This window comes from Micromys minutus (genome assembly GCF_963924665.1).
Source record: "Micromys minutus genome assembly, chromosome: X".
Taxonomy (NCBI): Eukaryota; Metazoa; Chordata; class Mammalia; order Rodentia; family Muridae; genus Micromys; species Micromys minutus.
In genome coordinates, this window is record NC_137970.1 from 7,543,869 (window position 1) to 7,569,739 (window position 25,871).

Sequence of the window (25,871 nt, forward strand, 5' to 3'; positions counted from 1 at the left end):
GATATACAGGTGTACTACACTAGGACACCATTTAAAAAAGAAAAAAGATGTTATTTTTCAATCAGGAAAATTATCACATGTATCCATGGTGCAAATTTTTATTATTAGTTAAGACCAAGATCTATGCTAAACCATGTTACAAATGTTCTATTTATCACTCCCTCTTTAATTAAAAAAATCTTTTTATTGGATAATTTATGTATTTACATTTTAAATGTTATCCCCTTTCTTGGTTCCCCCCTCTCCCATCACCCTCTTCCTGCCTCTATGAGGATGCTCCCCCTCCCACATCACCACCCTGGTATTCTCCTACACTGAAGAAACCAGCCTTCACAGGACCAAAAGCTTCTCCTCCTATCGATGCCAAGCAATGCCATCCTCTCCTACATCTGGAGCCATGGGTCCCTCCATGTGTACTCTTTGGTTGGTGCTTTAGTCCCTGAGAGCTCTGGAGGGTTTAGTTGGTTGATATTGTTGTTCTTCCCATGGGGTTGCAAACCCCTTCAGTTCCTTCAGTCCTTCACCTAATTCCTCCATTGGGGTCCTATGATGTAAATATTTTTCTTCTGCTACTATATTTTCAAATATATACATACACAGGGTTGCTTGATAGTGTTGGGAATTGAACCCGGGGCTTCACAGAAGTTTATACCAGATCCCACATGGGGCCTATTTATTCCCATTTTTTTTTTTGCATTTATCTAAATAAATGATTAAACATCAGCTATAATAATATTTTTATCCCTAATTTACAAACAAATACTCCAAAAAGACATATACCATGATAATTGTAAAATATGCAAAGTAGATGTTTTATGAGAAGCTGAAATTAAATCCCAAACACAATTCGACTTTGGAAAGCATAGGTATATATTACCTATTCCTTCACTATATTGTTCTGGTCATTATAGCTTTATAATATGTTTTAATATTTGAAGAGACATTTTCTTATTTTCTGTTTTCCATATATTCTGTTCTTATTAAATTTCAATTATTCTTCTATTTGAATGCTATGATTGTTCCATTGAAACGTTTTTCTACATCCTTACACACACACACACACACACACACACACACACACACACACACACAAAACCTTTTTTTGTCTAATTTCAATTCATTCTCCATATTACCACCTATATCTGAAGTATTTTTTTCCATTTTTTTCACTGATTTTTCTTCAGTAATGTTAGTACTTTGGGAGGAATTTCTTTAGCATCCTGAATGCTTGAATTGTTTCCCCCAATAGCTCCTTTTGGTTGATTGCTTCTTCTTTTACCTTTATTTTTTCCTCTTAAAGGACCTTGTTAAATTGTGGGAGTGTCCTTGTGTATCCATTTAAAAGAATGATGCTCCACAAAGTCATTGGGACACTGTGAACTTGGGCAGGTGTCTGGAATCTGTGATGGAAATCCCACAGATACAGCCAAGCTGGTCTGGCATGAAAATGATTTTTGTGTCTGTCTTCTTCCTATAACTTCAGTTTCTCCAAGTGCACCAACATCACTTAGGGGCTTTTTCACCCTTACCTAATTGTCATCAACCTATCAACTGATCCTGCCATAATCAATATGACTTACTCACTCACTTGACAAACTTGTTGTGTTTGAGTATTCTTTTTCTTTCCTGCTTAGAACAGGTGATTATGTTACCTAGTTCTCTTATACTCTTACACCTTCTTGATATCTTGGGTAGAATTTGTATCATGCCATGAATAATATTGATAAGCCAGTAATGCATGAACTGTGAATGAATTCTTCAAGAGCATGGCAGAGTTTATTGAACCGACATGGTACAGCTACAATGGGTGAGACAGTAGGGAGAAACTACTTCATAGAGTCATCTATGCATAAGAGGCTGATATTATGCAAATTTAATTTCACATGGGTAGTCAGACCCTGTTTCAGTGTCATTTTGTCCTGTAATCACTATAGACGATGGTTATAGTCAGAAACAACCTAGCTTTGAGATAGTGATGCTCTTTGCTTGTGTTTAATATGGCTCCACTCAATTTGGCCTCCAAAGTTTCCAGTAAAATCATAATATGGTGATCTCTTTATGGCCCTGCTGGTAGCCATTAGTGGCCTTGTTGTGGACCCCTTCTCTGAGCTGAGAGAGCTTTGTTTAGCGGTAAGAACTGCTCAACATAGCCATGTGTCCTGGTACAACATCCACACTTTGAACACCTTTGCTTCTCCTAACACTTCAGTCCTTATTTCTCAGTAGCTTTCCTACCCCCAGCACACCAGGGGTCATACAAACATGGATGCATCCAGTAGCTAACTAGGAAAGAGATATAGGAAGAGAGAGAAGCAGATGCATCTTAGGAGGCTGTCGGGTATGACTGTTCATGTGTGCAAACATGCACACAGAATAGGAAGGTATAATAACCCTTTCCGTGCTCTTTCTTCTTATTTGGAAATCCTCCTGTTAGCTTTTCTACATAGAATTTACTTCCGAGATTTAAAAAAAAATTGTTTGAGCAACTCCAAATATGCAAGTAGATAATAAAGCAGGAGAAGTAGAGAATTTGGGCAAGATATTGTTCTATTATTTCAGACTCTGACCTGACATGGTGGCTGTTTTGTCATAGTATTTTCCCTAGCATACATAAAGGATTTTTTCCAGGGCTTCCTGTAGTTAACAAAATCTTTTAATAATTGCACCCCAGATATGAAATAGGAAAGAATTTGCATATACCCTACACATATTTGCTTTTATACTCTAAATCATCTCTATTTAAAATATTTAGTACAATGTGTTCCCACATAAATTATATGTATAAACTATTATATGGTATATATGTATATTATGTACAAAAATATATACATATTTATAAACAACATAATTATTATAGATTGTTTAAGAAATCATAACACGAAAAAATGTTATAAATATTCACTTAGTTCAGATGTAATTTTAAAAAATATTTTTGCTTCTCTGAGACAGGGTCTCTTTATTTAGCCTTGGCTGTCCCAGTACTTGTCATGTAGAAGAGCCTAGCTTCAAGTTCACAGAGATTCTCTGTCTCTGCTCTAAAGTCCTTAGATTAAATATGTGTGCCACTATGCCTGTCCTGAAAAAAAATGTTTTTGACAGTAACTGTGAATTAGTATAGAGCCTGTGAATACAGAGGTCCAATTGTATTTTGTTCCAGGGGGTACTGATGAAAGTACTTTGATTCAGAATGAATTAAAAATTTTACCCAAGTTATTGTTCTTGAAAGGAAAGGGGTTGTTAGAGGTCAGGTTTGGAATCAGACTCTGGTTTATTTTAGTTTCCCATGTTCTCTATGCCTGTGTCCTAAAAGTCGAGGACTTCTTCAAGTGGCATTAAGGAACACACATGTGCAGTTCCAGATATTCAAGAGGCTGAAGTAGGAAAGCCATGTGAGACCAAGACTTAATGGCTGGCTTTAACAATATACTGAGACTCTGCCTCTAAAACAAAAGTCGAAAGAGGAATGACTCCTCATGAAATAGGAACATGCAGCCTCTTATATTTTACAGTTTCCACTGACCACGTTGATTTTGTTTGTTTTTGTCCATTATGGTGTCTTACATAGCTGGTCTCAAAATCACTATGTAGATGAAGTTCTTGCCTCTGTGTCCTTGGTGTTGAGATTACAAGTAGGTACCACTACATCGAGTTTGTACAGTACTGGGGAACAAACACTAGGCTTTGTGCATGCTAGACAGGCACTGCACCAACTGTGCTGCAACCTCTTAGCCCACTCTTATGTTTTCCATAGTTACCTAGCCCTATTCTTGAAAATAGTTCAGTTTGCTTTCATCCACCTAAAGTAGAATGGTTTATGATTGCCATCCAAATTTCTCAAATTGAAAAATGTTTTTCATTTCAGTTTCTGTGGGAAAAATGATAGGGTAATGACCATGTTCATGTACTTTATTGTTTTCTAAGATTTCTGTGGAACCATGGTTATTGAAGGAGAGGAAGCTCCAATTGCATACACATTGGATGATACCAAGCCAGATGGTAGCTATGCTGCTATAATGGGGTAAGGCATAATTATATTATTATAGCTGTCTTTGCTGTTAACAAGTCAATACAGTACTATTGATTTAGGCATAAAAAGCTTTGTTACAACTATTATTTCTTGATAGAAGTATTCTGTAAATCCAGTGGTAGGAGTATTCTTATTGCTTCTTTTTAAATAATAAATATGTATATGTCAAGTACCAATAACATTTAAATTCTGTTATATTAATTTTCTACTTCATATTAGTGCATAAGTAGATATGTTTGGGGGCTGTCATTACTTGATAGACTGATACGAAGAGGAATATTTTACTATCTTACAGAGACCGTGTGGGCATCCATGTTGTTTACTATGTTTTCTGTTGCTTTAGCAAAGTTCTTAAGACTGGGTGACTTAAAGTGAAGATGTTCATTGTACCTCACAGTTCTGGAAATCTAAGAGCATGAAATTAATATTTACTAGGTTTCTGATGAGGGCCTTGGGCTGCTTCAAAACACAGCAGAAAGGAAGCAAGGACATAGGCAAAAAATTCAAACATGTAATTTAAAATGAGCCCCTCTCCCAAAGAGAAATCCAGTGTCATGGAAACCATATTAATCCTTTGAATTCCCAATGATTCAAAATACTATAAAAGACCCTACCATTTCTAAACCCAACTCTGTTATGAATGGAAATTCAACATGAGTTTTGGTGAGGGTAACTGTATCTAAATCACAATAAACATTACATGAGTAAGTTATTGAGATATTTTTTCTGAGTTCCACTTCAAGAAGTGGAGGCCAGCCCTAGGGACAACGTTTCCTAGCATAGTTGAAGAATTTTTAGGGGCTAGCATTTGAGGCAAAGATGTATTTGCCTTGAGGGAGGGAGACATGAGATGACTTACAAAAGCCAAGGTGAGAACAAGGCCAGAGCAAATATTGAAGCAGGTACCACCTACAGGGCTGGAAGTGAGACAGCAACTCAAGGATTGTATGTTATAGGAGCATCATGGTGGAGACAAAACCAAAGTGCAAAGAAGGACTGGATGACTCAGGCACAGCCTTAGGTGGGCATCTGAGACTCTAGTCTCTTGATCATAAGCCCACTGGAAGGCAGCCGTTCTTTCCTCATATTAACCTAGGAGAAATAATGGCCAGACATTTACATTTACTTCCTTGATCCCCCAAAGCCAGAAAAGTGCTCCTCAATGTCAAGAATAGGGCATTGAAACAGGGATAATGTGACTGTCACGTCAGTACATAGGTGGTTTCCTTGCATAGTACACAGGGCATGTGTAGCCACAGAGATGCAGTGAAGGTGAAAGTATTAAACTCCTCTCTTTTCTCCTTTGTATATTTTAGATTCATCCTTGCTCACAAAGCTAGAAAACTGGTCCGCCTTACCAAAGAAGAAAGGTAACAAAATCTTCTTTCTTTCTTCCTTCTTTCCCTCTCTTCTTCCTTCCCTCTCTCCCTCTCTCCCTCTCTCACTATCCCATCCTCCTTTCATACTTTTATCACGCCCTCTAATTTTTAGTTGATAGATTTTTAGAGCAAAACACACACTCCAAAGGGAATGTAGGCTACTCAAGTATGTCACCTCTTTCTTTCCTCTGCCTTCTCTCTTTCTCCCAGATCTTTCTTTTTTCTTTCTTTGATTTTTACTATTTGTCTGCCATTTGATGTTTATTGACTTTTGGTATACAGAATATTTCATAATATGTGTATTGCTAATGTGATGTATCTGTTATGTTAATAATAAAGGTCTTATATGTCACAATGCTTATTACTAAAGAACCAAGTATTCAAATTAATACTTACCTAGTTATTATACACAAGACATTATGCTAAGAACTATGAACATCATGAAAATGGATGTAAGGCAAGAGATGAACATTTACTTATGGAGGAGATTACTAAGAGGACAAATTGCCAGGTTAGGCAGCATTACAGAAATGATGCATAGGAATTACAGGTTATAGGTACAGAGAGTAATTTCTCTGGAGGCTCTCTTTCCTAGCAATTTTTATCCAATGACTGCCAAATATGTATACCTGCACCACAACTAATAATAACATATTTAGTGACTCATAGCCCAATTGGTTTTACAGTGCATTATTTCAGTCTGCATAGCATGTTCCTCCATAACCCGTGCATGACCAGAGCTGTGGAGGTCTGACTGGACAATAGTTTTCAAAATTTCCCCCATTGAAATACAAGATCCATGGAGGTTAGGAAGTGTTATCTGACACACTCACTGTTGAATCTTCAATACCTTGAAAACATCTTTTCTCAAGTTGTCTTCTTGATCATGTTCATAGATTAGTACACCATATACTGTAACAACTGCATCTTTCATGTGGTCAGGATTATTCATTCTGGTAGTTTATTAATGATTTGTCACATGCAGAAAAAGACTCTTATTTTGATACATTGTTTTTGCTATATCTTATGTTTAGATATTATTTTTAAGTGTATTTAACATGTGTGCATGTGCGAATATGTATAATCTGTGTACATGCGTGTGTACTGCACATGCACACGTGTCTGTGAGAAAGAGAGAAAAAGAAAAAAGATACAGAGACTATAAGGCAGAGAAGCATAGAGACAGAGAGACAGAGAGAGGGCAGGCATCCTTGGAGGCCAGTAATGTTGAATACCCCTAGAGCTGAAGTTACAGACAGCTATGAGCTGTCCATTGTCAATGCTGCGAACCAAAAGTTGGTCCTCCAAAGAACTGAGAGACACAATCTTAACAACCAATCTATTTCTACAGTCCTCCAAAATATGTATTTTTAATTATCCATTCTTCCAATGTTTTGAAGTGATTAAAATGAGCATGGTATAATATGAGTTGCTGCTGGTTCAGGCTGTCCTCTTACTCACTACATAGCCAAGACTTGCCTTTAACTCACAATCTTCCTGCTTATATCTCCCAAGGCATACACCACCTTGCCCATCTCTGGATTCAACGACTATCTGAAAATCTTTTCTTTGCCTAAAGCATATTTTGATGTAAGAAGTAATGCCATGGGGAGTGGAAGGACTCATGAGGACTTACTTCTAACCAAAGACTATTGATGGCTTCTAGGGGAAGGTTCATAAGTTTTCTTTAAGGATGTAGACTCTGGTAAATTGACAATAGTCTGATGGATGACCCCACATCTATGAATATATAGCTAGCAAAAATTGGACTTGGAGAGTTCTGTTTGGAGGAGTTAGGGAGTTGACATGGGAAGAATTAAGGGGAGGATTTAGGGAATGAAAATGATCAAAATATGTTGTATACATGTATGAAATTCTCAAATAATTAATATAACTGTTTTCACAAATAAGTGAAGGTTCAGATTTATTCTCTCCTGAGCAGCCATATTTTTAAGGTATCAGCCTCTTCTCCAAGAGCTTAAAATGCCCACCTTTCTGAATTTTAACCATCCTTACATACTTTGTTCGATGTCTGAAGCTAACTCCACATCTTCTCTTTGCCACCATTCCTCCATCCATGCCATGTTATTCCAGAGAAAGAGAGAGGCAGAAGACATTGGACACTTTTATTCTCTTGCTTGTAGAACGAGTTCCTAGGTGTAAAACACTAGTACATTATAGAAAGCTAGTTACTTTGTGGATATGGCTGTTTTGCCTGCATGCATGTCTGTTTACTACCTTTGTGCCCTGCTGATGCCAGAAGAGTGTATTGGATACCCTGGAATAGGAGTTACAACCTGCTGTGAGCTGCCACATGGATGTGGAGGATTATACTCAGGTCTTCTATTAGAGAAAGCAGTTCTCTTAACTCCTGAACCAACACTCCAGTCTATAATAACACTACTTTTAAAATGAATCGGCCAAACTATAAATCATGTTTAAGATTGTCTCGTGCATTCCTAATCTATAAAGGCCAATATTGAAACAGCTATGCTCATTTATAGAAATATAAATAAATCAGTGGCTAGATTTATGTTAATCGGTAAATTAGTTAATTCATCTTAAGTGACTAATTATAACAGTTGGCTTACTTCCAATTTTCCCACTAGACTTAAGAGCGAGTATTTACTGAGCATTTATTTATTGCAAACCATTAGTGGGCTATGAAATTTATACTAGCAGTCAAATTTGAGAAACTCTTGGAAAGCTTGGGAAATGCTGATTACTGTCACCTTCCTTTCTGAGTCAAAGGTCAGGACCAAAACCTGACACTGTCTCTTCTAAGTTGATATGCCCAATGATTCATTTTATTTCATTTTTTTCTTAAAGATGCAGCAACAGTCTTACTACATTTCTATTTGTGAGCTCATTTTTTCTTTTATTAGATACTTTCTTTATTTACATTTCAAATGTTATCTCCTTTTCTGGTTTCCCCCTGGAAACTTCCTATTCCATCCTCACTCCCCCTGCTTCTATGAGGTTGCTCCCCTACCCATTCCCCCACTCCCTCCCAACTCCCCACCCTGGTATTCTTCTACACTGGGACATCTAGCCTTCACAGGATGAAGGGCCTCTCCCCTCTTTGATGCGCAAAAAGGTCATCCTCTGCTACATATGCCGATGGAGCCATGAGTCTCTCAGATGCATACTCTCTGAATTGTGGTTTAATTCCTGCAAGCTCCTGGGGGTCTGGTTGGTTGATATTGTTGTTCTTCTTATGGGGTTGCAAACCCCTTCAGCTTCTTCAGTCCTTTTGCTAACTCTTCCATTGGGAACCATGTTCTCAGTCCAATGGTTGACTGCAAGCATCTGCCTCTGTATTTGTCAGGCTGTCAGGAGACATAAGGCTCCTGTCAGCATGTACTTCTTGGGATCAGCAATACTGTCTGGGTTTGGTGCCTGTATATGGGATGGATGCCCATGAGGGGCAGTCTCTGCATGGCCTTTTCTTCAGTCTCTTCTCCACACTTTGTCTCGATATTTTCTCCTGTGAGTATTTTGCTCCCCCTTCTATAAAGGACTGAAGCATCTGCACTTTTGTCTTCTTTCTTGAGCTTGATGTGGTCTGTGAATTGTATCTTGGGTATTCTGATATCCACTTATCAGTGAATACATACCATGTATGTTCTTTAGGAATTAGTTTACCTCACTCAGGATGATATTTTCTAGTTCCATAGAGCTGATGGTTTTAAGGCATTAGAGATAGAACAAATTCTTGTTTTACAAAAATTAGACTGAAGCTGGCCACTCTTGCTTGTAATAATATCAAATGAGGGGCCAAGGCTGAAAGATTGAAAATGCCAAGCAATCTTGGGCTACATAGAAGCATCTCAAGACAAACAAACAAAAAACATCTAAACAAACAAACTGTAATTAGTTAACCTAAAAGGTCAAAGTGAAAGCAATGGTTCCCAGAGATTTTTTTTTCTTAAGTGAATAGGCTCTTCCCCATTTTTCTTTCCCTTACTTCCTTTAAGCTAAACTTTTATTTTTAAACCATTTTATTTCTCTGTTGTACAGACTAAGGAAACTTTGTGAGCTATATGCGAAAGTTCTGAACTCCCAAGAAGCTCTGCAGGTAAGGTTGTTTCCCAGCCTTTGCCCAGTGGGAAGAGGCCTGCTTTGTCCTGAATGGCTTCTCAGGGTTGGGTTCATGCCAGGAGGACATTATATCTTATCTTTCTTCAATATACTCAAAAAGGGGTCTGTACATGTAGGGTTGGTGCATAAATGTTTCCAGAAAAGATTTCACTCTGCTCTAGGTAGTGTTTCTTTTGTCCCCAAATTCAAAATTGTCCCTGGATAAAGCTCATGGGGGACAGCAGTTGGTAATTAACGTTCTCAAGCAATGTATGAAGGGGTTGGATGGAGGTTCACTTAAAGAGGAAAATGGTTGGTTTTGAGTTTCCCCATAAGGGATAGGTTTTCATGTGGGAAAATCTCTTCTGAGGATGTTGATGATTATTTCTGATGGTGAGGTGGCTCTTTCTGTCCCGTCATGTACTTTTTGCACAAAGAAAGTCACTTGCTTCACTGGGGCGTTAGTGTTTGCTGTGTGGTGAAATAAATTCCTTGGAGGAAGAAGAAAGGAAACTGACAGCGCAAACAGCCAAAGAAGGATGCTCAGGAAGCATCATCTGTCCTCAGATTTCAGAAAACATCGTGATGACAATGATAATATCAGAATAGTCCCAGGGACATTCACCACTTAGGCAGGGCCTCACATTTTGTAAATAGGATTCCTATGCAAAGTCAGCTAAGTAATCGTAATATTTTTTTTAACAAAACATCTCTCAAAGTCTAGTTTTAAATTTGTTTGCTATAACCATTTTCTTCAAAGCGATGCTTAGTGACAAACTTTCTGTTTAGCATATTCATTGTTGATTCACCCCACCTCTTGTTAGACTTGAACAAAGCATGCTGATACAGGCATGTGTTCAGCCACCAAGCTGGAACTCTGGCCTCTGTTTTTATAAGGAGTTCAAACTTTGTAAAACTCTCAGCTAGAATGCAGCCTGTTAATTGCTAAAACACATTTTTCAGACCATTGGTTGTTTTACAAGTTCCACCATCCCTCCATAGTGAGAACATAGTATGAAAATCATTCCACCTGAAGCAAACCTCACCCCTATCAAAACTCACCACTATTTGCTTTTCATAGATGCACACTTCTGCTTTTTTTTTTTCTTGGACAACAATTCTTGTAAACTACATTACTTTAAAACTTTTCTCAAAACCATTATACACGAAAACTTTCTGATAGATAAAAAGAAAGTAAAATTGGAAATAGATAATTACTGTTTATGTCCAGAAAGAGTGGTGCATTTTCATAATATCAAGGTGGAAATATCAGATGAGGATCAAGAATCTCAGGCCATTATGCTACATGACAAGACTTTGTCTCCAAAAATATGTCAAGGCATGCATGTGCCAAATGAAAATACTTCCTGAGGTCTGAACTTATTCGAGTTTATATTATTGAAAGCATGTACTTTCCCAAAGACCTGTCTTCAGAAACTTCAGGCTAATGTGGCCCTATTTCAGAAGTACAGTCAAACCTCTATATGTAGAGGTTCTACAAAATATTTGAAAAAATATCACACATGCAATGAAGAGTCAGTGTGATAAGTATTTGCATGGCATTTATATTGCATTATGTAACACAAATGATCCAGAGGTAATTTAAAGCATATGGGGGGTTGTGTACAGGTAATGGGCAAACACCGTACCACTTTTTACAAGGAGCTTCAGTAGCTATAGGAATCGGGGAAGCTTAGAAGCACTGCCATACAAATTTCAAGAGACAGCTGCCGTTGGTTCTCTGTAATGAAATCTACAATTGTGTGCTTCATATTTAATAGACAAAACGCCTTCTTCTGCCTCTTTCTCAAGTCATTTTCCCTCTGCCTTAACAGCCAGTCCATTATGAAGAGAAGAACTGGTGTGAGGAGCAGTACTCCGGTGGCTGCTATACAACCTACTTCCCTCCCGGCATCTTGACCCAGTATGGAAGGTACTACCAGTGCACCAAATCATCCGGGGCTGCCACACATTCAGACAAAGCGTGTTTGATGAATAAAAGTGTGCTGAGCTGTGACCAAAAGCCTGTGCAACTGAAGCCAAGCTCCAAATATTTTAGCATGTTTCTTCCTGGTTTTTGCTTTCCTGACAATGCCAGAAAGCATCTCCAGAATTTTCTTTGAAGCTCATGAGTCTTACAAAGGAAGTCACAGTGCTGCGCCATTGTGTTGTTCCACTCTTCATTTCTCTAGAGAAGCAACCTCAGTTAGCCTAACTGAAGGAAGTTGACACAGAAGGAGCACTTTAGACAGTCAAAGGACTTGTTCAGACTGCCCATTGCCTGTCCTGATACTGAGTCTAGAACTCAGGACACTTCCTCAAGAGCACCACTGTGTCAGTGTGGACATGGCTCTGTAAACTCAAAATCAATTCTAAACCAGTCAAGAAAGGTATTGAATTCCTTCTTAAATCAGACCAATCACTTATTTAGTCATTTATTGTTGTTGGATTTTCCGTTCCTTGGCACATGGATGAGAAACACAAGAAAATGTAATCATAGCCTGAGTTATTCTTTAGCAACTTTATTCTCCTTCTAAAACATGATATGTATGACTCACCCCTCCAGACTTCATGGGTTTTTTAGCACTCATAGCATTGTGCATTCAAGTATGAGTCACTGGTGCTTAGTTCAATGTATCTGATGACAATAACAAGGCATGACTTAATGACCATTAGCAGGACTCTGTTTCCTACACTAAACTAAAATGGGAAAGACAAGGGAAGCTTGTTGAGAGTGTGGCAGGGTGTGTTACTGGGATTGAGGCCACTGTTCAGCTCTTCATAAAAGCTAGTGGAAGAAGGGTTCAAACCTGCTTATCAATAGATGATTAAAGATTCTGTGTGCCCAGTCCTTATCTAACTACAGATATACAATATGCTTCAGGGTCAATAGGTTACCTAATAGTGACCTAATGAGCCGAGTGTAGATGAGGTCACTAGTAATTGTTTCATTGGTTGTGTATTGGATAAGTGGCATCCACTTGCTGACCACTTCTACAAATGTCATTGTCAAGGTTATAGCTCCTTGCCAAGGAGTTGATAATGTTGAAGGCAATGGTGGGAAGCAGAGGAAGGATAGAACATACGAAAATAAAATAAGTACTAAAATGTGAGAGCTAGTGCTTTAGTTAAGGGGCATAACTAATATTCTGGGGACCCATGGAAGCGCAGGTTCTCCTTACCTAGCAAAGCTAAGTGTGACAGGAATATAGGTGATACTGATGACAGAACAAGAAGACTTGGGGATAGAAAGGTGGCTCAACAGTTATGAGAACTTGCTACTTTTGCAGTAAACCTGAGTTCAGTTGCCAGCACCTGCATCAGGCATCTGACAGCATCCTGTAGTTCAAGCTCCAAGGGGTCTCCTGACTTCTGCAAGCACTTGCACTCACATACACAATTCAAACGTTTAATCAAATGAATTTAACTAGAAAGATTTGTAAGACCCATTGTGTCATAGGACATATTAAAGGTTATAAAACTTTGTCTTTTAATTACTTTATCAGTTTAGGTTTGAGTTTTGTTTTAAATTCAAAATTAGTGTAATTTGATATCTGGCCACTGAGTGTTGAATTATATGCTCAGTTCCATAGAATATCAGACAAATGACTGTGGGGCAAGGGGCACAAAGAACCCTTAATTTATCAGTCCATTGACTAAATGTGAGATTCCAGACCAATCCCACCACACAAGGTAATATGGTAATGACTTTCACCTTTGTCCCTTCTCATGGATGTGTGTCAGGTTTCATGTCATAATGTAGAAATCTAAGGTACAGGATGACTTAATGAAAGAATACCCAGGCCAAGCAGAGACTATCACAGGATTTCCCTGACTCTGCAAGGCCAGGACATCTGGGATACTGACTGCTATGAGTTTTGTTGTGAGGGCCCTTGATGTATTCACATGTGGACTGCTTCCAGCTAGAAGACTGAGGACTAAACAAACAGACCAATGTTAGTAAATAACTGAACACATATTTCGTAAGAAATGTGGGCTGTAATTAGCATATATTTAATTTACCCCAATTAGGCAGTAAACTGAATAATTCATGAGGGTATATTTTGAGGTCTCCTGTTTCGTAATCTCTCCCCTCCGTCACTGCATGTATTAACTCCTCACTCACCTTCTCATCTACACTGTACAGAAACTCTCCTAGCTTAATCCTCGCTTGGTATATTTTTATATACATTTGTTCGCATGGTTAGTTCCCTATGTCTTAGTCTTCTGATCTTTAACTAGGTTTTGGCCACTGGACCCCACCCCCTCCACCAAGTCTCCAACCCGCAGTTCCTTCTGCTGTAACAAGTGAGCATATGCTGAAATGCCTCATAGTTTAACAAGCATGAAGAGGGTGAATTCACCTTCTGTCTCTGAAAACACTCTTGGAATGCCCTCGAGCTCCCAATAATTACAGAAGAGTCCATGTATTATAATAAATTCATCAATACTCTATTTTCTTAGATTCCCCTGCCTTTTGTATAGCTACAATAAATTCGGGTAAAAGAAAACAAAAGGATTCAAGTAAAACTGTTAAATTTTCTTATAAGAGGCCCAGCAATATGCCAAGTTATAAGAGTTTGTGTTTTTCCAAAGAAATCAAATACATGACAAAAAATGATTCAGTTTTACCCCTCAAGATTTAGAGATTATCAATCTATAATAGTGTGGACCACATATAGAACAGAACAGACTATAAAAGGCAAGAGGCAGAGCAGATCAGTAATAAGAAGGAGCCAGGGTGATATATGACCCCAAAGACACACTCTACGTGACATATTGTTTTATAACAGACCCACTTCACACCTTGCAATAGTCTTCTCTCATTGTCTATTCATTAATATAAATATAAGCATTGTTCTGAATTCTGGATATCCCTTATCAGATCGTGACAGCCTGAGATAGGATGAAAAGGCTCTGTATAGTACTTCTTTTATGGTGTTTTTGTAAGCATGATTGTAGACTGACTGCCTTTATAGGATAAGTGCCTGGGAACCTTGTATCCTTTGCTTAGCATGGGAGCATTCTGGAAACTAGTGATGGTAATATATCAGGCAACACAGAAGATAAAAATAGAGATGTTGACATCTGCTAGACATTTTAAATCCTGGCTCTGCTCTTTTCTAACACTGTGGCTCTTGCTGAGTCACTGCATATTACTCTGAGACAGTCTGTTTATACGTAATGTGAGATGTTAACTAGTAGCACTATCATGGAGTTCTTGCAAAGATTAGAAAGAAAATACAATGTAGCACAATGACAAGTAGCAAGGTAACCAAGTCTAAGTTAGAGTTCTTAGATCACTTAGCTTCAGATAATACCCCTGTTACTTGCTGTATATAGACTGGAGAAAATCACTTCATCTTTGTCAGTTAGGTCCTAGGAAACAGACTGTGAAATGATCAGTAGACAGGATAGTTACCAGACTGAATCTTTAGCATTAGCATCATGAAAGGGAGAAGAAAGAAGCAAGAATGAGAAAGCCAGGCAGTAACTCAGTTGCAATAATAGTGCCAACTGACCCCATGACACACTCTGAACTTAGAATGGTCTTTTCAAGTGCTCTCATGTTGGAGCTTGGGGCTTGCATCTTTAAAGGTTTTTTATAATAATCAGTCACTAAATGTAGTTGGTGTTAGAAGCAGGCAAGAGTTAGTTTTCTCCAGTGGATATAGTTACTACCAAAGAATGCCAACATCAGAGTACCATCATCTGGAAGGACTCCCACCAACAAACAAGTCCTTCATTCTGGGTGGTCCATGTCAGTGTCTACCAAAATCAACCTCTACATTCAACTCTGGAAAATGTAGATAATAATGTTGGGGTTATACTAAGGAGTAGTGAACTTTAGAAAACTGGTACCCAAAAACTTTTAACTTAGAGATTGATGCAATAGTTCTGAACCCCAGTGGATTACAGTCAATGAAGTCGTAAGACTCATTTATTTCTTTAGTGTCATTAATGAAAGTAATCTTAAAATCATTAGACCATCTCTTTAAGAGATAAATAAGGGTTAGGGATGTGGTCCAGTAGTGGAGCACATGCATACCATACATAAAACCTTGGGCTTCATCCTGTATAATAAAAAAAAAGAAAAATAACTATAAAAAGATATGAGGAGGGCAAAGCATGGCAAGAAGAAACTGTCAAGTTCAATGGTAGAATAAGTAAGAAATCAGAAGCATGTATCACCTTCGTCATATATAGGGATCCATACATGACTGGGCTTATTCAGTCCTTCACTTTATAGAGATGAGTCAAATATGTATTTTGACCTCATTGATTTCAGCTCCTGATCCTGACAGCTCTTGGTAGAGGTGTGTATGTATGTATGTCAGCTTTTATTTCATTGTGCCCATGACAGAGATGACACAGAGCTGGAGAAGCCTGGGGAGCATTATCCTACATTGTCACTGTCCTCCTAGGTGTTTGGAACCTGAAGAAGCCAACTGGCCTTTCCCTCATGTGAGAACTCATTTCTGGTTTTGAGCAATGCCATTTACTGCTCTGCTTTTTGTTCCCAGGGTCCTACGCCAGCCAGTGGGCAAGATTTTCTTTGCAGGCACCGAGACAGCCTCACACTGGAGCGGCTACATGGAGGGGGCTGTGGAGGCAGGAGAGAGAGCTGCCAGAGAGGTAGGTGGGGCCCAGGATCATAGGCAGTGGTGGAGGAGGACACACAAAGCTTGAGATCTTAGAAGCAGTCCCCCTACCACTACATACACCATATGCCCCATAGAAAGACCCAGAAAACACCATTATAATAAGTTTTAGGTAAAGGGAACGCCTTAAACAAAACAATGAAAATATCTAACATTTTACCTGAAGCTTGTGTGTTGGGGAGGGGGCGTCAGAACTCAGCTGTACTTAAGAGGTGATGGGACTAGAAGGTGGTTCAGGTGTTAAAAGCATTTCTTACTCTGATAGAACCTGAGTTTGGTTCCAAGGATTCTGTAGAAGGCTTACAACTGGCTGTTACTTCACTTGCAGGGAATATAATAGCATGTTCTGAACTCAGAGGACATCTACACATATCACACACACACACACACACACACACACACACACACACACACACACACAAATACAATTGATTTTTAAAAATTGAAGATTTGGAAAGTGGCTCAACAGTGAAGAGACTTGCTGCTCTTGCAGAGCCTTGGTTCCCAGCTCTCTTGTTTTTGGGTATCTGGTGCCCTCTTTTGGTCTCCAAAGCTTCATTCAAGTACCTAGAGCACTTATATACAAACTCAGGCAAGCACACATACACATACTTTAAAAATTTATTAAAAAATAGAAAATGATGACCTGGGTTTGATACTATAGACAAAAATATTTATATTACATTCAAATTTCACTTGTATCCTTTTTTGTTATTGTTGGCAAGTCTTCTAATATCATTACTATTAAGTTATGCTCACAAGTACTAAAATTTATGCTAAAACTAATAATTGAGATTTTTTATACCATAAATAAAAGTTTGGGGGTAGGGTAAAAATCAAAGTTGATTGCTCTGCCCTTTACTTGACACTGTTGATAGATATCCCAAGAGGTGTTCACTAAGTTCTTTTTTTGAAAAAAGAATTTATAAAAGGTAGTGTCTGTTTTTCTATTTATAATAGCAAAGTAATCTCTCATTTCAGATTCTTCATGCCATTGGGAAGATTCCACAGGATGAAATTTGGCAGCCAGAACCAGAGTCTGCGGTAAGCTATATCTCACACACTTATATGTCCTTATGCTAATAATGATTGCTCCCAAGGACACATTTTTATAGATCCATGTACCATTTTCTAATGATTCAGTGCACAGATAACCATGTAACTCTTATGACTTAGGGCTTACAGATTCAGGTGAACTTTGATACATTTTTATTGCTACATCTCTTGTAGATTTATAGAAAAAAATAGGATGTTTGATGGTAAGAAAATAATTCCCAGAGAGCTCTAGATCTATTTTTTTTAATCACTTGGAGATGAGACATAACTCAATAGCAGAATGCTTGCTTAATTAGCATATGTAATATACTGAGTTTGATATCTAACACCACAAAAAGCAAGGAAAAGAAAGAGGAGAATCAAAGAAAGAAAACACCCCTCAAAATAAGAACTCAATGTCTATTGATCCATATTCCTTAATAATTCTCAACAAGAGACAGGAAACGATAGTTTATTATCTTCTGTCCAAGGTAAAGTGATGGAACAAAATGGAGCATAGAATTACTAAATTTTTGCAATAAAACTAGATAATTCTTTTGCCTCATAGGAAGGATGTATAGAAGATAGAATAATAGAGACTGGGGTCTAAAGGGTTGGTTACTCCTCTATTCTTTCAACCCTGAAGCCATAGAGGATAGCCCTGACACTCGAAAATGACTGCCCTATTGCATCTGCTAGAAATGGGATGGTGGACTGGGGAGGGGGCATGATTAATTCCCTTGAACAAATCTTTATAATGTACATGGCTCGTTGTGGTCTGAAAATTGCAGTGCTTTAAATGGGAAGACAGATAATAACCCCCAAATACAATTCTGACAGAGGATATGCTGAAAGAAAGTATGGAAGGTGGAGCCATTTTAGCCTAGAAGCTGTAGAAATACTAGCAACTTGACATTAAGGTCCAGGTGAAGGGGATGAACTGATACCACAGAAGTTGGAATTAGTGGGTTACTCTAAAGAGATCTGGAAGGAAAAGTTTCTGGAATAGCATGCACAACCCTCTTCTGACACAATGTTCTCTGAACCCAGGATGTCCCTGCACGACCCATTACAAGCACCTTCCTGGAGAGACACTTGCCTTCTGTACCAGGCCTGCTAAAGCTGCTTGGATTGACCACCATCTTGTCAGCAACTGCTCTTGGTTTCCTGGCCCACAAAAGGGGCCTGTTTGTACGTTTCTAAAGACAGGCTTTAGAACCACATCCACAGGCTTCTCATTCAGTAGGTCATAAAGGCTTCACGAAGGAGTTGAGCTAAAAATCTGACAAATATGTAGAAAATATGGAGCAAGAAAGCACAGTAACTTGTTCTCCATTTTGGCTGTCTGTCAGCATCCCTTACCCATTTCCAACTTCCCTCTGATACACAGGCTTGTCCCTTGCTCTCTCACAACCTACCTGCCCTATGCACGCAGGGTGTTTTTTCAAGACCCCATGCTTTTGTGCTTCTCTTTCCTCTGGTATGTTATGTCTTCACCTATATCAAGTTCTTTGCCATTGTACCTAGAAGTCTGTCTTTTTAGAGATGGCTGGCATTAGACACTGTAGCTCACTGTCTACTTTAGAGTTAAATAAACCAAATGTAACCAAGGTGAGCTCTATAATCATACAAGGCCTACATTAAGCTACTGGTATTTGGGTGACTGGAAAACAAGCTGATGCTTTTCTTACTTCCCATGGTTCATTTCCCTATGATCTTCCTCTGCCTTATGCCATAGTCACTCACGGATGGTTGTTCTTGTGGATTCACTCTGTATTAACTGATATTGTGTTACTCAATAGATATTCAATGCTGTTTTGTGCAGTGTTGTCAGATGATTCTGATTTTATTCTGAGCGTGAGAGTCTTGTCTCTGCCATTTCTTTTTTGCTTCTTCCAGTATGCTTCCATTCATAGATTAAGACATGCTTAGTTAACTAAAAATAAAGCTGTTTGGCCACATGTTTGCTGTCTCTTCTTTTTGGGTGATGACGTTCAAGGTTTTGACAAGCCAAACCAGGAGTCAGTATTAGGTATATGACTGTGATGTGAAAGAAATTAGTGAGAACTTTCTAAGAGCCTAGATGTTATGTGCATTTTGATAATGTGATCCATCGTGGGACCACATGTATGAGCACTGGTAAGTGACTTAAAATTATTAAGCTTTTATATCCAGCCAAAATCTGTCAAAATAATAGACACTAACATGCAAGACCTGTAACCTAATTAAAACAATTATAATATTATAATACTTAAGTTGTCCTTTGATATTTTTTATCAGTGAGGTGCTCTTTACTAGGTAAACCTATTAATTACAAACTATAAGGTCACAGTCCATTAAGTCCTATCTAAACTACTTTTAAAATGAGGTCATTATTTTGGATAGTTCATCACTTCACTCTCAGGATTAGTGCATAACAATGTTTCAGATCTTAAAATGGTATTCACGTCCATGGATTTATGGGAACTTGAGAAACTAAATGAGGAAAGTCAAGTTCCTGTTAAGAATCCCTATCTCAAATAAAAGAAAGAAAGAAAAACAAAAAGGAAAAAAGAATTCCTAACTCCTTTGGGTTTTCTGAATCTGTTTTCAACCGTACTGCTGGGGATAAAGTACCAGTAGCTCAGTAGTGGCCTCAGACCGCAAAGTAAACAAAACTAACAAAATGATTCCATCGATTTGAATCTCAGTGAAAATCAGAAACTTTATTATTCCTCGTTAATTATTAACCACTTAAATTACTGAATTAGGACTGTGCTTTATGTCTTAAACTATAGGACTGTTGTTTGTTTAAGAAGAATGTGTAGCTAGCCTTGGTGGCTCACACTTAAGATCTCAGTACTTGGAAAGATCTAAGGTTCAAGACTTATTTAGGTATACAGAAAGCCTGCCTTAACATAAATAGAGACCTAGTAGGTATGGTTCTTGCTTAGCATACACAAAGAAAGTTAGATCTTTAATATTTTATAAAACCAGGCATGATGGTGCATGATTATAATCTTAGCACATGGGGGACTGTGGCAGAAATATTGAAAGCAGAGGATCATCATTTGATGTATAGCAAATTCAAGGCAAGTATGGCATGCATAAGACATAAACGGAAGCAGTCATGATGTAAACCAGTATGGAGAATTCTCAAAAAATTCTAAATTTAGATCTAACGTATGACTCGACTGTAATATTCCTTTTCGTATGTGCAAAAGACTCAGCATCTCCGCATCTTACTCCACATATACTTTCTCAGCCATGTCCATGATGTTCTAGTCACAATGGCTAGTAATGAAAACAACATAAATGTCCTTTATGTCCTTTAAACAGGGAATGGATAGTGAAAGTATAATATATATGTGTGTGTGTGTGTGTGTGTGTGTGTGTGTGTGTAGTATAAAACTATAAAATTATGACCTTTGTAATTGGATGCAATTAGAATATATTATACTGAATGAGATAACCCAGATGCAGAAAGATGAATGTCATAAGTTCTATATTATTTGTGGATTCTAGTTCTTAACCTTTAGATGATAATCTATAACTTCAAGTAACTACAGAAACTACAAAAGGAAAAGGAAACCATGTAGTGAGAAGGAGATCAAGAGAGAGAAATAGCAGGTCACAGGGGAAAATATGAAAAATAAGAAAAAAATGAAACAATGAGGGTGCTCATTGCAGCAGAATGCTAGGGGGCTGAGGCAGAAGTGGGCGGGTAGGGGAGCACCCTCATAGAAGCAGGGGAGGGGAATAGATGGTTTTCACAGGGAAAACTGAGAAAGCCGATAACATTTGAAATGTAAACAAATAATATAGCCAATAAAATGTGTAAAACAACAATCCTAAAAAAAATAGAAGAAAAATGAAGTTGCTATAACTGAATAGTGGAGGGACGGCACTATAGGGGAAAAGGAAGGGGTGAGAGTTTCATAGCAGTAGGCCATTTGAAACAGTCATAAAAACTATATAAAACCATTTTTATAGTCATCTAAAATTACATTGGAGGTGTGTGTATATGTGTCAATATATGTAAATAATTTAAATGAACTTGCACCACACAGGGTGATAGTGCTCCCCACAATTGCCACAAACTGTCTGACAAAACTACATTACTTCTTTTGAACTGTTGAGACTGCCCCAAAATATAGACTATTGCTGTTGCCCTTAGTTCACTTCCAAAACTTGGTGGTAAAATCCCACTGCTAACAAAACCACATCCTTTGAACATAGACTCAGAGGAATTAATTAATTGGATGTTGTAGCAAAAGGTTGTACAAAAAATATAGTAAACCAAAAGTTTATGTCTTAGAAATAAGTACATTTTTGTAAACACACACACACACACACACACACACACACACACACACACACACACACGAATCCAAAGGACAGAAGTCACCCAGATATGCAAACAATTCTGAGAGCAATTTTTACTCTCTTGTCATCTATGCTTGTTGGGAATTTTCTAAAATCTCTATTTCAACTACTTTAGATAACCAAGACACCAAATAAAATAAATAAATGCACTTTATAGAGTCCCAGATTTGTCAGAACTTTCAAATAGTAGACAGGGGAAACTTTTCGCATCAATGGATTGAAGTGAACAATAGAAAATTTAAAGAGTGGAGTCGCTACTGCTTCATTTCTCATTCAATGCTCTGGTGTTAATACCATTTGTTATTGAGAATAGAAACTCCTTTCTAGTCAGTTTTCATCTTCTGCACCCCTAGAGTGTTTGGATCATTAAAGGCCTCATATCAATAAAGGAATACATCACCACAGTTTTCACACTGATTCTGTATTATCAACCCTGATGTACTCATGCAGTCTCTAAAATGTCTCTGTGTCCACTGGCAGAGAGCCAATAGTAATTTTCCTTCATCCTCATTTTGAGATTATCAGATGTCTTTTTAATTGTATTTTAGCTGAAGTAGCAGTAATAGCTGCTTTCTTGGATACATTGATGGGTCTATGTTATGCTTCTCAACTGGGGGTGTGCATCAGAGTGATTGGGGGAGGAGATTTAGATAGGACAACTGCCTGAGCACATGGGGAGTTTACCATAGCAGGGTGGTAGGGGGCGGGCATTTCTTCAGCCCTTTTCTTTGAAGTTGTAGTCTAAGGCTGAAAATATCATTTTGAATATATAGGAAGGCAGCAAGCCACTGCCTCCATCTTCTGTCAACTACTCAGATATACTGAGGTAGAAAGAAGATGTCAAAAATGATCTGGAATAGAGAGAATCAGTTTGCTGTATTAAGCATTCATTAAACAACAGGAAGAGAGAGACATGTTTCCTTAATCACAGAAACTCCATGACTAAAAAAAGTGTCTTGAAGGAATGGTTGCCTTCCTTTGCTGTGCATAGTACCACCAACTCTCTGACAAAGACTGTTATGCAGATAATTCACCCTAGATGTAATCCAGGGAACAAGAACAGTACACCCCCAAAAAAGGTAGAGGGCAATTGCAAGGCTATGATTCTCAAATGGCTACTGCTCTGAGATACTGTGGATCCTTGAACAGCTATGCTGGAGGTACTTCTGAATATATCACTCAGTGATTTTTTTTTAGATATCTATTTTAATTAAGTACTTTTATGCTGCAAAGGTAATAAACTGGCATGCCTTTGACTTGTACATACTCACAACAAGATCATTACATAACACTGCAGTGTTTCCCAAGTGAACTTTTTATTTTAATCAGATTTACAAACACTGGCTGGGGTGGCATATCTGACCAAGCCACAGACTTCTTCTATCAGGCAGCATCAGTGTAGTGTAAGGAAGTACAGGAACTCAACAGCCTTCTCTCAGCCTTATGAACAGATGCATTTTCGGGAAGGACCTCCAGACTTAGTTCCTTGCCAAAAACCAGAATGCTACACATCTGAAGGAGGGTAATGTCGATTAATGTATTCCTTTTTGGTTTTTAAGGAGACTATGATAGAAATATATTAAGGATAGCCTTAAATATCCAACAATCTTCTAACTTACAACTTAAACCAGTTGTAGGCATCTATAGGTCTTTATAAAAAATTCTTTCCACAGCAAAGCTGCAGTTCATGTGAAAACACAAATGTTCCCTTTGTGCTATAGCTTTACAAATAAACATTATATATAATGTATATGTATGAAAGCTCAGTTTCTGTAGCAAGCATTATTCAAGCTTACCTTTTGATATAAACATGAATATAGCCAAATCTGCAAAGCGCTCACTTAATAGTCTAGGTGATAAAACGTAAAATGGATATCCATTTTCAGAAAAGGAGACTTTGTCAGCTTTAGCAGTGCCCTTGATACTGAACTCAGCTAAAGTACCAACCTATGAGGACCAGGGGAGCCCAAGAGTCCAGAGGTAAAAGAGAAGGCACACCCAGCTGAAGCCCATTTTGACCTGCACAGCTAGCCACTCACTGGATAATTTCTGGAATTTGGCATCAGGGCTGTACCAGCTGGCTATGGTCATCATGATGTACAGGAGGCACAGCCGCGCATCAAGTGAGAAAGGGAGTAGCTATAGCCCTCCGAGGCTGTCCATCTTCTTCATCACTGGTTCCATTGGCGGTATCACCAAGGGTAACACTGTCACTCCCAGAGAGGGTCAGCTTGTTAACTTGGCTGTTGCTCAAATTATGGATACTAACTAGGATATATAAGGCAGATAACAAAGGTAGTCCCCCCAAATCATCCAAATTCATAAAGTGTCCATTCTCTGATGGTGGAACATAGGCAGGAGCAAGAGTAGTTGAATTTGCTGGAGACACAGTGGGTGAAGTTAAGTGTGTCATGATGCTCATGAGGGAGGCGCTGCAGGTCCACTCAGGTTCATTGGTCACGGCCGACCACGTGAGGCGAAGGGTGTACAGAGCGGTGATGGAGGACTGCAGGAGGCCAGAGCGAGTCTGACGCTCCTGGGCTTTGGGGAGGATCGATACACTAGAAACTTTAACGCAAAAAATGAGGTTCAGGCTGATGAAGACCTTGTTTTCTGTGCAGTCGTCGGGTTTTGTGTAGAAGATGTAGAGCAGCATGGCAAAGACGATGGAAAGGAGATAGAAGAGGCTTGTGAAGGACAGCAGGGCAGCATACCAGAGGCCTGCGTTTCCTTCCTCCATTCTATTTACCCATGATTTATTCCAAGAGTGAGCCATGTCTACCAAGAGCACCAGCTGGATATAAATGAAGAAAGTGGCCCCCGACATTCCAGCACTAAAGCAGACTTTAGTGAAATGACCCCCAGGGATGTAGAAAGATCCAATCATGATACCAACAATGGCAACAATTTTGAAGAACCAAAAGCCATTGTGTACCGCTGCTCTGGGATCTTTACTTGTTTTAACTTTTAACATGAGAAAAAAAAAGAAGGCAAAGGAAAAGATGGCCACAGCAAAGCTGATCCGATACACAGCTTTAAAACCGACCGGCACATCGCAATCTTCCTCTGCCTTTGCCTTTGTATCAAGCATCTTGAGTTGAAATCCTCCTTCACAGAATCCAGGAATCTCCTTCCGCTGAGTTTGTACGCCTTCTGTCATCATGATGCAAGACACAATAGTGCCAAGGATGAGAACGGAAGCATAGATGAGCCGAGTCACCGTGGAATTCTTACTGACGGGACAGCAACTGCACAGCAGACATGATACACCACTGCATAGGCATGGAGCCCAGCTGGCGAGGGAGAATACACCGAGGACGGCCCCCATGGTGGGCCCCCATGGTGTCGCTGGGGCCGAGACACGCCCCGAGCAGCTTCCTGAGGGGTGGCTAACTGCCCGAACGTGACAAATTCTCCACAACTGTGGTATATTCGAAATGTGATCTGTTAGAAAGGTCTCACAGCAACAAAGTATCCTGAGCAATGTTTGCAGAAACCTGACTGGCTTGGTCTTTTTATCTTGTTAGCATAATCATTGCTGCCCACTGGACTTGGTACTTAAGGACTGATGGGTAGACAGCCATGCATAGTGGCACATACCTCTTCACCTGATGCCATACAGCTGCTTCCTCTGGGTTAACTATTTCCTGGTGGAGAGAGTGAGAGGTTTATGAAATTTGTAAGAAATGTATGAGTTTCCCAAAGCTCATGAAGCTTACAAAACTCAGAAGGCCCCCCCTCTGATATTATGTAAGCCATAAAAAATATCTGGGGCTGAGGAGATGCCAGTAGTGCAGCTGGCTGCCTCTTGGGTAGGAAATTTCAGTGGTAGAGCTTTCATGAGTCATCATTCATGAAGGGCGGGGGGTATACTTTGGTAATGCAGCTGCCTTAGTCTCCCATTCTCTTGTGGTCCCAATAAACTCATTGGATCACCAAACTTGGCCTTGAGATGAAACTGTTACTGATACCTCTATCTGGAATAAAAACAAATAGTCTACTCAGAAAAAATGATGCAACAATGGCCAGAGAGCCATGAGATGGTCTGTATCAAACACTGTCATCATAATAAACAACGGTGGGAAACAGAGACAAGCTGGCTAGGCAGCAAGAACTGAAACCTGGTAGTTTAAGTCTTAAGTCTTAAGTCTAAGACTGTGAAGTAGCTTCTGCTTCATTTGACTTACAGAGACTTCCCAACACCAAAGGCTAGTGCTCCAAGACTTCCGGAGATTTGACTGTTTTGCATTAAAGATGGCCTGTTCTATTCCTCACTGTCAGTATTTTTCCAACGAAAGTTCTGTGCCTACCTGAGATATATTG

At 38.9% G+C, this 25,871-nt stretch overlaps 1 protein-coding gene and 1 pseudogene across 2 annotated transcripts in view; one reads left to right on the forward strand and one right to left on the reverse strand.

The window, feature by feature from the left end:
* Positions 1 to 19,105, forward strand: part of MAOB (monoamine oxidase B) — a 93,542-nt gene extending 74,437 nt beyond the window's left edge. Inside the window, exons 9-15 of the mRNA XM_080909830.1 lie at positions 3,922 to 4,018; positions 5,344 to 5,397; positions 9,427 to 9,484; positions 11,322 to 11,419; positions 16,011 to 16,122; positions 17,130 to 17,192; positions 18,234 to 19,105. Coding sequence (XP_080765956.1) covers positions 3,922 to 4,018; positions 5,344 to 5,397; positions 9,427 to 9,484; positions 11,322 to 11,419; positions 16,011 to 16,122; positions 17,130 to 17,192; positions 18,234 to 18,386 — 635 coding nt within the window. The 3' untranslated portion in view covers positions 18,387 to 19,105. The remainder of the gene's footprint in view (positions 1 to 3,921; positions 4,019 to 5,343; positions 5,398 to 9,426; positions 9,485 to 11,321; positions 11,420 to 16,010; positions 16,123 to 17,129; positions 17,193 to 18,233) is intronic.
* Positions 19,106 to 23,478: 4,373 nt separating this feature from the next.
* On the reverse strand, positions 23,479 to 24,876 carry LOC308415356 (serine incorporator 3-like; annotated as a pseudogene). Its single transcript has one exon. The product of its transcript is annotated as a serine incorporator 3-like (transcript).
* Positions 24,877 to 25,871: the final 995 nt, after the last annotated feature.